The sequence below is a fragment of the Coregonus lavaretus genome (assembly GCF_964263955.1).
Source record: "Coregonus lavaretus genome assembly, chromosome: 26".
Classification (NCBI taxonomy): Eukaryota; Metazoa; Chordata; class Actinopteri; order Salmoniformes; family Salmonidae; genus Coregonus; species Coregonus lavaretus.
In genome coordinates, this window is record NC_140013.1 from 26,215,687 (window position 1) to 26,227,031 (window position 11,345).

An 11,345-nucleotide genomic window follows, 5' to 3' on the forward strand; every position below is an offset into this window, starting at 1 on the left:
CCGAAACCGTGACAGTACAACTGAATGCATTCAACCGAAATGTGTCTTCCGCATTTAACCCAACCCCTCTGAATCAGAGAGGTGCGGGGGGCTGCCTTAATCGGCATCCAAGTCAAGAAACAGAGATGGAGAAACATATGGAAAGAGAGATAGAGGGGGGAAAAGGGAAACAGGGAAAGAGGGAAACAGGAAAAGATGGATAGAGCAATAGAGGAATACAGGGATAGAGGGAGGGCGTATCAGGTGAGGGATGACATACTCTAAATCCCGGCTGGTGTATGACTGGCGCTCAGGAGAGTGCCCTCCACCCTGTATTTATAACTGGCCCAATCGATTTCCATCCCACACCCTCCAACCCTGGCATCAACAATGTCATACAGCCACTGCAGCAGTCTTACTCTAAGACAGGCCCCAAATAAATTCCCTCCATTGATATACACCTGGATCGATGCCCAACAACCAAATCAGCTGCTTTGAGAAAAACTGGAGAAAATCTGCTGCATGCATGAAACCCCAAACAAGTTAAAACAAAAGCATTCAATTAAAACAACAAGCCAATATGGCTTAGGAAAACATTTAGTTTTTGTCTCTTGTGTCAGGGAGTGTGTGGGTGGCATCATCAAGGATGAGGTTCAACTTTTTGTTCTCCTAGTCAAGGTTAAATTCCCCTTTCTGTCTTCTTTCATTCTGCCATTGTTTTCAAAAGGGGTTCCATCTGTTTCGTTTTCTTTGTGTGTGTATGAACGTGTACACGTGAGTGTGCGTACATGTGTGAGAGACAAGGAGAGAGAGAGAGAATCCATAAGAATAGAAAATCCCACTTCACAGCTGGCTTTTGAAATCCTCTCTTGAAAAACCTTTGCCGTACAGTAACCGTGGCTCCTTTGTTTCTCTGCCATACTGAATATTGTCAGCCTGCCAGTAGACAGCCACCTCAAGGACAGCCAAATGAGAAAAGCACACAAACCTTGAACAAACAGATCGGCAGTTTGCCTCTGGATGTTTTGGAGGTCACAGGTCACCTCTCCCTGGTGGCTGCGCTGGACTCTCTTCAGTGCAAATTCCCAGCTGGAGAGCTGATTGGTGGAGCGGTTCATGGCGGTCACATTGGGGTTGTTTGAGAGAATACCGTACTGGGCTGAGATGGTCAACACAGAGCCACCGTTGAGGATCCACACCATGACCTGCCAGGGCTCAGCCGTGCTGCAGATCAGCCGGGCCGTGTCACCTCGCAGCACAGTGATGGTTCTGGGCTCCAGCTGCATCCGGGCCTCCAGCACTAACAGGGACAGACAGAGACATGGGCGTCAGAAGCATGGTGCACGGAAAATGTGGGTGACATTGGGGTGTTGTGATATAATCATGATTGAGTTATAATGGAAACCAATAACACATTTGAATCCCACTGAATCACTCTCTGATATGGTACATGAGGTGTGACTGTCTTGGTTGATTGTAAGGCTGTTAGAAACATGCAAGATCTGACTATAAAACTCATCCTCAAAAAAACATTGCGTAAAACTGAGTCGAGAAGACTTTTGAAATGTGACCTACACAAACTTATCTCTCTCTTTCTTACCCCAAATTTGCGTATAAATCTTTTGAATGCAGACAGAGGTAAAACATTAGACATAGAAGGCATAGTATGTGGGTATGTGTGGATGTATTGTGATAGAAGGTGTGGTGTGCGTTTTTGTGTTTGGAAAAGTGTGGCGTTAAGTGAGGGAGAAAGGAAATGGTTGCATATCCCAGAACCAACGTGTATCTGTGAGCAGGGGTTATGAGAGAGAGCTTTCAATTTTGTGCAGATGAGGGATATACATTTTAAAATAAAGTATACATTATTTATTATTATTATACATCTAATCTATTTTTTTATTGTCCTATCATGATGGAACTGTCCCCAACCCTATATCCTAGACACCCACCTGAGTGACCCATACACCAAAGAGAAATCCCCATCTGTTTTATGGCCCTGCTGTTAGTTGCCTATATGCAGCCAAAACAGAAAGATAAATGCGGTCAGAGACCCTCAAGATTCTGAGCCTGCCTGGCAGGGTTGGTCCTACAAAGCCAGAGCACCCTGGTGGGAGAGCATAATATACAAGGAAATTCTCAAAGCTGCTAATGAGAACCTTGAAGACCTTGTACCTAGCCGGTGGGGATTCCAGTGGGGTACCCCCACCCAGGTAGTGGCAGTGCTGGCAACACTGGCTGCAGTAACCCATGGGGAGGGGGTCACACTCGGACAATCATAGAGGGGGCATATTATTGTGGCCCTGGTGGCACAAAATAATCAAAGGTCTGACTGCACGGAGATGCTTGGGAAAAATGGTTACAACGGGGGACCAGAGTGTTTGTGTCTCAGGGGAAGAGGGTGTATCTGATCTCCATCACCTAGGATTTGACATAGGTTAATCAAATCTAAAATGTTTGTCAATTTTTGCTCAATCTTGCATGCTTTCTCAAACAGCTATACAGTGGGGAGAACAAGTATTTGATACACTGCCGATTTTGCAGGTTTTCCTACTTACAAAGCATGTAGAGGTCTGTAATTTTTATCATAAGTACACTTCAACTGTGAGAGACGGAATCTAAAACAAAAATCTAGAAAATCACATTGTATGATTTTTAAGTAATTAATTTGCATTTTATTGCATGACATAAGTATTTGATCACCTACCAACCAGTAAGAATTCCGGCTCTCACAGACCTGTTAGTTTTTCTTTAAGAAGCCCTCCTGTTCTCCACTCATTACCTGTATTAACTGCACCTGTTTGAACTCGTTACCTGTATAAAAGACACCTGTCCACACACTCAATCAAACAGACTCCAACCTCTCCACAATGGCCAAGACCAGAGAGCTGTGTAAGGACATAAGGGATAAAATTGTAGACCTGCACAAGGCTGGGATGGGCTACAGGACAATAGGCAAGCAGCTTGGTGAGAAGGCAACAACTGTTGGCGCAATTATTTGAAAATGGAAGAAGTTCAAGATGACGGTCAATCACCCTCGGTCTGGGGCTCCATGCAAGATCTCACCTCGTGGGGCATCAATGATCATGAGGAAGGTGAGGGATCAGCCAAGAACTACACGGCAGGACCTGGTCAATGACCTGAAGAGAGCTGGGACCACAGTCTCAAAGAAAACCATTAGTAACACACCACGCCGTCATGGATTAAAATCCTGCAGGGCACGCAAGGTCCCTCTGCTCAAGCCAGCGCATGTCCAGGCCCGTCTGAAGTTTGCCAATGACCATCTGGATGATCCAGAGGAGGAATGGGAGAAGGTCATGTGGTCTGATGAGACAAAAGTAGAGCTTTTTGGTCTAAACTCCACTCGCCGTGTTTGGAGGAAGAAGAATGATGAGTACAACCCCAAGAACACCATCCCAACCGTGAAGCATGGAGGTGGAAACATCATTCTTTGGGGATGCTTTTCTGCAAAGGGGACAGGACGACTGCACCGTATTGAGGGGAGGATGGATGGGGCCATGTATCGCGAGATCTTGGCCAACAACCTCCTTCCCTCAGTAAGAGCATTGAAGATGGGTCGTGGCTGGGTCTTCCAGCATGAAAACGACCTGAAACACACAGCCAGGGCAACTAAGGAGTGGCTCCGTAAGAAGCATCTCAAGGTCCTGGAGTGGCCTAGCCAGTCTCCAGACCTGAACCCAATAGAAAATCTTTGGAGGGAGCTGAAAGTCCGTATTGCCCAGCGACAGCCCCGAAACCTGAAGGATCTGGAGAAGGTCTGTATGGAGGAGTGAGCCAAAATCCCTGCTGCAGTGTGTGCAAACCTGGTCAAGACCTACAGGAAACATATGATCTCTGTAATTGCAAACAAAGGTTTCTGTACCAAATATTAAGTTCTGCTTTTCTTATGTATCAAATACTTATGTCATGCAATAAAATGCAAATTAATTACTTAAAAATCATACAATGTGATTTTCTGGATTTTTGTTTTAGATTCCGTCTCTTACAGTTGAAGTGTACCTATGATAAAAATTACAGACCTCTACATGCTTTGTAAGTAGGAAAACCTGCAAAATCGGCAGTGTATCAAATACTTGTTCTCCCCATTGTAACTGTATATGCATTCGTAAATCAGGTCCTTTCTTGAGTTGGCCTCTGGGTTGTAACAACCGTTGAGCATCTGAGCTTATGGTTGATTGTGGAGGAAAGGGATTGAGTGTGTTAGAGTATGTGCGTGTGTGTGTATCCCACATCTGTTGCAAGGGGGTAAGGATGTTAGGGAGAATATAAGATGAACCACAATAATTGTTTGCTAAAATAATAATTGCTTGACAAAAATGTAATGTAATACAATGGCAATCCGGGTTATAGGTAACAATCCTTCGCATGCTGCCGACATTATTACGCATATTAATTGATAATGATGGAAATTAAGATATGCAAGATATTTGAATAGATATATATTTTTAATAGCTATATATATATATATATATATATATATATATATATATATATTGAGGTGAGAGTATTGGAAATGCTTTTGGCGGTTGACCTGCTTCTGTTTTCTGGGTGGCACTGTGTGCTGTTTTCGAAGGATGGGTCCTGTGGCCTCTCGGGGGGCCTAGGGATCCGGGGGGACAGGGGTGGTATGCCGATCACTGGGATGACAACCCAACTTGGGATGGGGAGGGGCTTTAGCGGGGGGAATAGTGGAGAACAATTGGAGGGTTACTTAGTAGCAATGCAAATATCATAGTACAGCTACAGTGGGGAAAAAAAGTATTTAGTCAGCCACCAATTGTGCAAGTTCTCCCACTTAAAAAGATGAGAGAGGCCTGTAATTTTCATCATAGGTACACGTCAACTATGACAGACAAATTGAGAATTTTTTTTCCAGAAAATCACATTGTAGGATTTTTAATGAATTTATTTGCAAATTATGGTGGAAAATAAGTATTTGGTCACCTACAAACAAGCAAGATTTCTGGCTCTCACAGACCTGTAACTTCTTCTTTAAGAGGCTCCTCTGTCCTCCACTCGTTACCTGTATTAATGGCACCTGTTTGAACTTGTTATCAGTATAAAAGACACCTGTCCACAACCTCAAACAGTCACACTCCAAACTCCACTATGGCCAAGACCAAAGAGCTGTCAAAGGACACCAGAAACAAAATTGTAGACCTGCACCAGGCTGGGAAGACTGAATCTGCAATAGGTAAGCAGCTTGGTTTGAAGAAATCAACAGTGGGAGCAATTATTAGGAAATGGAAGACATACAAGACCACTGATAATCTCCCTCGATCTGGGGCTCCACGCAAGATCTCACCCCGTGGGGTCAAAATGATCACAAGAACGGTGAGCAAAAATCCCAGAACCACACGGGGGGACCTAGTGAATGACCTGCAGAGAGCTGGGACCAAAGTAACAAAGCCTACCATCAGTAACACACTACGCCGCCAGGGACTCAAATCCTGCAGTACCAGACGTGTCCCCCTGCTTAAGCCAGTACATGTCCAAGCCCGTTTGAAGTTTGCTAGAGTGCATTTGGATGATCCAGAAGAGGATTGGGAGAATGTCATATGGTCAGATGAAACCAAAATAGAACTTTTTGGTAAAAACTCAACTCGTCGTGTTTGGAGGACAAAGAATGCTGAGTTGCATCCAAAGAACACCATACCTACTGTGAAGCATGGGGGTGGAAACATCATGCTTTGGGGCTGTTTTTCTGCAAAGGGACCAGGACGACTGATCCGTGTAAAGGAAAGAATGAATGGGGCCATGTATCGTGAGATTTTGAGTGAAAACCTCCTTCCATCAGCAAGGGCATTGAAGATGAAACGTGGCTGGGTCTTTCAGCATGACAATGATCCCAAACACACCTCCCAGGCAACGAAGGAGTGGCTTCGTAAGAAGCATTTCAAGGTCCTGGAGTGGCCTAGCCAGTCTCCAGATCTCAACCCCATAGAAAATCTTTGGAGGGAGTTGAAAGTCCGTGTTGCCCAGCGACAGCCCCAAAACATCACTGCTCTAGAGGAGATCTGCATGGAGGAATGGGCCAAAATACCAGCAACAGTGTGTGAAAACCTTGTGAAGACTTACAGAAAACGTTTGACCTGTGTCATTGCCAACAAAGGGTATATAACAAAGTATTGAGAAACTTTTGTTATTGACCAAATACTTATTTTCCACCATAATATGCAAATAAATTCATTAAAAATCCTACAATGTGATTTTCTGGAGAAAAAAATTCTCATTTTGTCTGTCATAGTTGACGTGTACCTATGATGAAAATTACAGGCCTCTCTCATCTTTTTAAGTGGGAGAACTTGCACAATTGGTGGCTGACCAAATACTTTTTTCCCCCCACTGTATATAGGTTGAGAGCTTATGTGAAAGAGCACAGTTAGAAAGATATGGCATATAGAAGCAAACCGGATGGACATCATGAAAATTATCGGAGAGGTTGAGGGTAGAGGAAGTTCAGGAGTAAAAAAATTACAAAATAGAATTATTGTAAAATTGACTGTGTCCATAAAATGTATAGTATGTATTAGCTGGAAGTAGAGGCCTAAGCGTTGTTGTTCACTAGTTTACTCCAATTAGGGAAGGGGTGGTGGGGTTGGAAAGTAATAAAGGGAAATATATATATTTTTAAGGATATGTATATATATATATACAGTGGGGAGAACAAGTATTTGATACACTTCCGATTTAGCAGGTTTTCCTACTTACAAAGCATCTAGAGGTCTGTAATTTTTATCATAGGTACACTTCAACTGTGAGAGACGGAATCTAAAACAAAAATCCAGAAAATCACATTGTATGATTTTTAAGTAATTAATTTGCATTTTATTGCATGACATAAGTATTTTACACATCAGAAAAGCAGAACTTAATATTTGGTACAGAAACCTTTGTTTGCAATTACAGAGATCATACGTTTCCTGTAGGTCTTGACCAGGTTTGCACACACTGCAGCAGGGATTTTGGCCCACTCCTCCATTCAGACCTTCTCCAGATCCTTCAGGTTTCGGGGCTTTCGCTGGGCAATACGGACTTTCAGCTCCCTCCAAAGATGTTCTATTGGGTTCAGGTCTGGAGAATGGCTAGGCCACTCCAGGACCTTGAGATGCTTCTTACGGAGCCACTCATTAGTTGCCCTGGCTGTGTGTTTCGGGTCGTTGTCATGCTGGAAGACACAGCCACGACCCATCTTCAATGCTCTTACTGAGGGAAGGAGGTTGTTGGCCAAGATCTCGCGATACATGGCCCCATCCATCCTCCCCTCAATACGGTGCAGTCGTCCTGTCCCCTTTGCAGAAAAGCATCCCCAAAGAATGATGTTTCCACCTCCATGCTTCACGGTTGGGATGGTGTTCTTGGGGTTGTACTCATCCTTCTTCTTCCTCCAAACACGGCGAGTGGAGTTTAGACCAAAAAGCTCTACTTTTGTCTCATCAGACCACATGACCTTCTCCCATTCCTCCTCTGGATCATCCAGATGGTCATTGGCAAACTTCAGACGGGCCTGGACATGCGCTGGCTTGAGCAGGGGGACCTTGCGTGCGCTGCAGGATTTTAATCCATGACGGCGTAGTGTGTTACTAATGGTTTTCTTTGAGACTGTGGTCCCAGCTCTCTTCAGGTCATTGACCAGGTCCTGCCGTGTAGTTCTGGGCTGATCCCTCACCTTCCTCATGATCATTGATGCCCCACGAGGTGAGATCTTGCATGGAGCCCCAGACCGAGGGTGATTGACCGTTACCTTGAACTACTTCCATTTTCTAATAATTGCGCCAACAGTTGTTGCCTTCTCACCAAGCTGCTTGCCTATTGTCCTGTAGCCCATCCCAGCCTTGTGCAGGTCTACAATTTTATCCCTGATGTCCTTACACAGCTCTCTGGTCTTGGCCATTGTGGAAAGGTTGGAGTCTGTTTGATTGAGTGTGTGGACAGGTGTCTTTTATACAGGTAACGAGTTCAAACAGGTGCAGTTAATACAGGTAATGAGTGGAGAACAGGAGGGCTTCTTAAAGAAAAACTAACAGGTCTGTGAGAGCCGGAATTCTTACTGGTTGGTAGGTGATCAAATACTTATGTCATGCAATACAATGCAAATTAATTACTTAAAAATCATAGAATGTGATTTTCTGGATTTTTGTTTTAGATTCCGTCTCTCGAAGTTGAAGTGTACCTGTGATAAAAATTACAGACCTCTACATGCTTTGTAAGTAGGAAAACCTGCAAAATCGTCAGTGTATCAAATACTTGTTCTCCCCACTGTATATATATATATTTTTTTGCAAGAAAAAGAAAACATGGGGGATTGGAAGTGATTCAGACAATTACATTGATGGAAGTTACAATCTACCTGCAATATTAAAGCTGATCTACCCCCAAACAACAACCCCCCCCCAAAAAAATATATTTATTTAAAAAAAATAAAAAAAATACATTAGTCACATGCTTGTCGGCTCCAGACAAACACATGTTAAACCAGTGGGTCCAAATGAGGAGAGCGACTCTAAATCTGTGCCGAGCTGTCCAGATGGCGAGCAGGATTTGACTCGGGCAACCAGAATTTACAGAGTAGAGTACAGACAAAAAGGACAGTGTAAATTAGGGCCCATAGCAGCAGCAGGCAGTGGATGGGCACTCTATAAGTAGCACTACGTTAGGATGGGTAAACAAACACATTAACAGCTGAAGTGCCATGTTAGATTTAATTACCCACAAGACCGTGTACCTGATTAAGAATAGATAGACTGTATAGTCTGTGAGGAGAGAAGCTCTATACCTTGCTGTGAGGCATTTTCGTTGCTCTCCTCCTTTAGAAAAGTCATCCCCCAATTGAATTTCAGTGGTGCTTCACAACTTAATTCCATTGATAAATGGAGGTGTAAAGGGGAAAATATGAATGGGTCTCTCACGTTCGTCTAAGGACGGGTCAGACCAAGGCGCAGCGTGATATACGTACATGTTTATTTTAACTATTAAACACACGACAAAGGAAACGAAACGTGAAGTCCAAGGTAGCGCACACACAACATACCTTACAAGGAACAAGATCCCACAACCCACTAGTGCCAATAGGCTGCCTAAGTATGATCCCCAATCAGAGACAACGAGCTACAGCTGCCTCTGATTGGGAACCACACCGGCCAACATAGATCTACACATAATAGATAGAAACATAGAAAACACACAACAAAGAATATACACACCCTGACTCAACATTTAAGCGTCCCCTGAGTCAGGGCGTGACAGGGTCTGGTGCAACTTTGGAATATGAAATAATATGCTCTTTCCAAGTAATCTGGGTGATGTATAAATTGTTTGTGCAGTGCTAAATGTGTTAGCCGATATGGCCTGTGTGGAGTCATAAATGATGTATCCGTTTGGGAAATTAGGTCTGAGAAATATCTAGGGCAGCTTATATAGCTCATACTTTTCCACCGAATGGGAGAATGATTTAAGTAATGAACATTTTCATGCTCTAATTTGAGATGGGATTCAGTGACACTCTTGTCCCTCACCACTATATCTTCCCACTAACAAGAAACACCAGCATTTTGAGGAAATTAATTATGCAGAGCACATATATCATTAGGAAGTTAATTAGTGTGCCTGTGGGTTTAATATCAAGGGGTTCAATGATCAAGCACATTGTGGTAGGGGGGATACACAGGCAAATTACTGGCTTCTGATATAAGATTCTAACCCAAGTGGAGCCCTTGTTGGTATGGCAGTCTTACCCTGAGCCACACAGGCCAGAAGTATCAAGGGGATGAGGTTGCCCATACTGCCCAGGGAACAGTCAAACCATTGTTCCAAGCTGAATGGACACAGAGACAAGAGAGTGAGATAAAAACGACATTAATGAATGTGTGTTGATGGTAAACCTTAATTCATTTCAGAATTGGATGTGGCAGTGAGTTACAGATACAATTATGCACACCATTTTTGGCAGTCAAAAGCAGTAATCTTGATTGCTTTCTTTTCTAAATTGGCAGGAAAAACAGAATTTCTTTTCTGTAATGAATTTGTAATTGAAATGTAAACACCTACTACCTCTGATTAAATGTACCAAAAAATAAATCTAAAAAAAGTTTTTCTACTTCAGAGTACGTTCTTCACATATAAATGAAATTGACTTAATTATCTAAAATAAGAAAAACACATCCCTAAAGTTTGTTTTCTAATTGTTCCTTTGAATAGTTCAATTTCAACCAACCTGAATTTAAGTGTACTTACAAGGATTAAACAAACATTTCCTTACGGTATAGCTCGAGAAGAACTCAGTAAAATAAGTACAGTAAGTCCCAAAAATATACTGAAGAGATACACACAAATTTGTACTATAACATTTTTATCATGTAATCGTGATGCAACTGTAATCGTGATGCAACAAACGTATATGTTGTAATAATCATAGATGTCCTATAATTCATTAATTCTAGGATCTTTATGGTAATATGCTATGTTTGTCCTCCTATTGTATATGCTAGATACCACAGAGCTGTTATCTCCCACAGAAATATGTTGACTGGGTAAATGTATTGTTGAACAAAATACATATTTTTTACAGTATTTATCTCACTTACCTCAGTGTGACTTTGTGGATTTCTGCACCACAGGCTGTGAGCTAAGGAACACTATTGACAATGCTGCTGCTATCTCCTCCAGTATGGCAGTTGTGTACTGTAGCTACCATATCACCCAAAACCAGCCTGTTAAACATTACCACAGACGAATGCGAACTTTGCTCCCTGCTTCGAACAAATGGCGGCAAACATACATCATGACTCACTCCCACAGTCCCAGTGAGAACAATGCCATTGAAATTCCCCCAGTCTACAGAGGCTTCATGGCAGCTCCCCTCCCTCTTCAGGAGAATGGGTCAGGACAGACATGATGACCTTTGTGTGAATTTAGAGGGAGAACATTGATCACTGTAATGCCAACCGACCAAAAGTATGCTGTGTTCCAAGGGAGAGCACATCTGTTAAGGCCTCTGAGACCTCAGCCGATTTTGATTTGTCAGGTCTCTTCCATTCAAATGCATATAACTTTCAATAAAGTTATGTCTTCAAAAGAGAGCACCAAATATCAAATTTCTAGGACAAATTCACAAAACTCGCACTTATAATACAAATGTAGACATAAATGTGTTCTTGGTTTTCTTTTCCACCGAATTCTTCTCACTGTGCAATACCCTCCTCCATACCTCTTTCTGGAGTCCCCAGAGATAGGCTTTACACTGAGCTACATCCTGTTGACTTGAGCTTGCACTGCCCAGCCCTAACATTGTACATTGATCTATAAATAAAACACAATGAATTGAAAATAGAGCATAATAGGCCATGGGG

The 11,345-nt window shown here is 42.8% G+C and overlaps 1 protein-coding gene across 3 annotated transcripts in view; it reads right to left on the minus strand.

Annotated features, from left to right (window-relative positions):
• Window positions 1–10,661, minus strand: part of igsf5b (immunoglobulin superfamily, member 5b) — a 31,486-nt gene extending 20,825 nt beyond the window's left edge. The window contains exons 1-3 of one of the 3 annotated variants that reach the window (XM_084142553.1): window positions 10,581–10,661; window positions 9,732–9,811; window positions 968–1,279 (exon numbers count right to left, since the gene is read on the minus strand). In XM_084142553.1, coding sequence (XP_083998679.1) covers window positions 968–1,279; window positions 9,732–9,777 — 358 coding nt within the window. In that variant the 5' untranslated portion in view covers window positions 9,778–9,811; window positions 10,581–10,661. Of the gene's footprint in view, window positions 1–967; window positions 1,280–4,528; window positions 4,669–8,430; window positions 9,702–9,731; window positions 9,812–10,580 lie in introns of those variants that run through there. The other 2 variants (XM_084142554.1, XM_084142555.1) reach the window with 2 other exon arrangements.
• Between the last annotated feature and the right edge of the window lie 684 nt (window positions 10,662–11,345).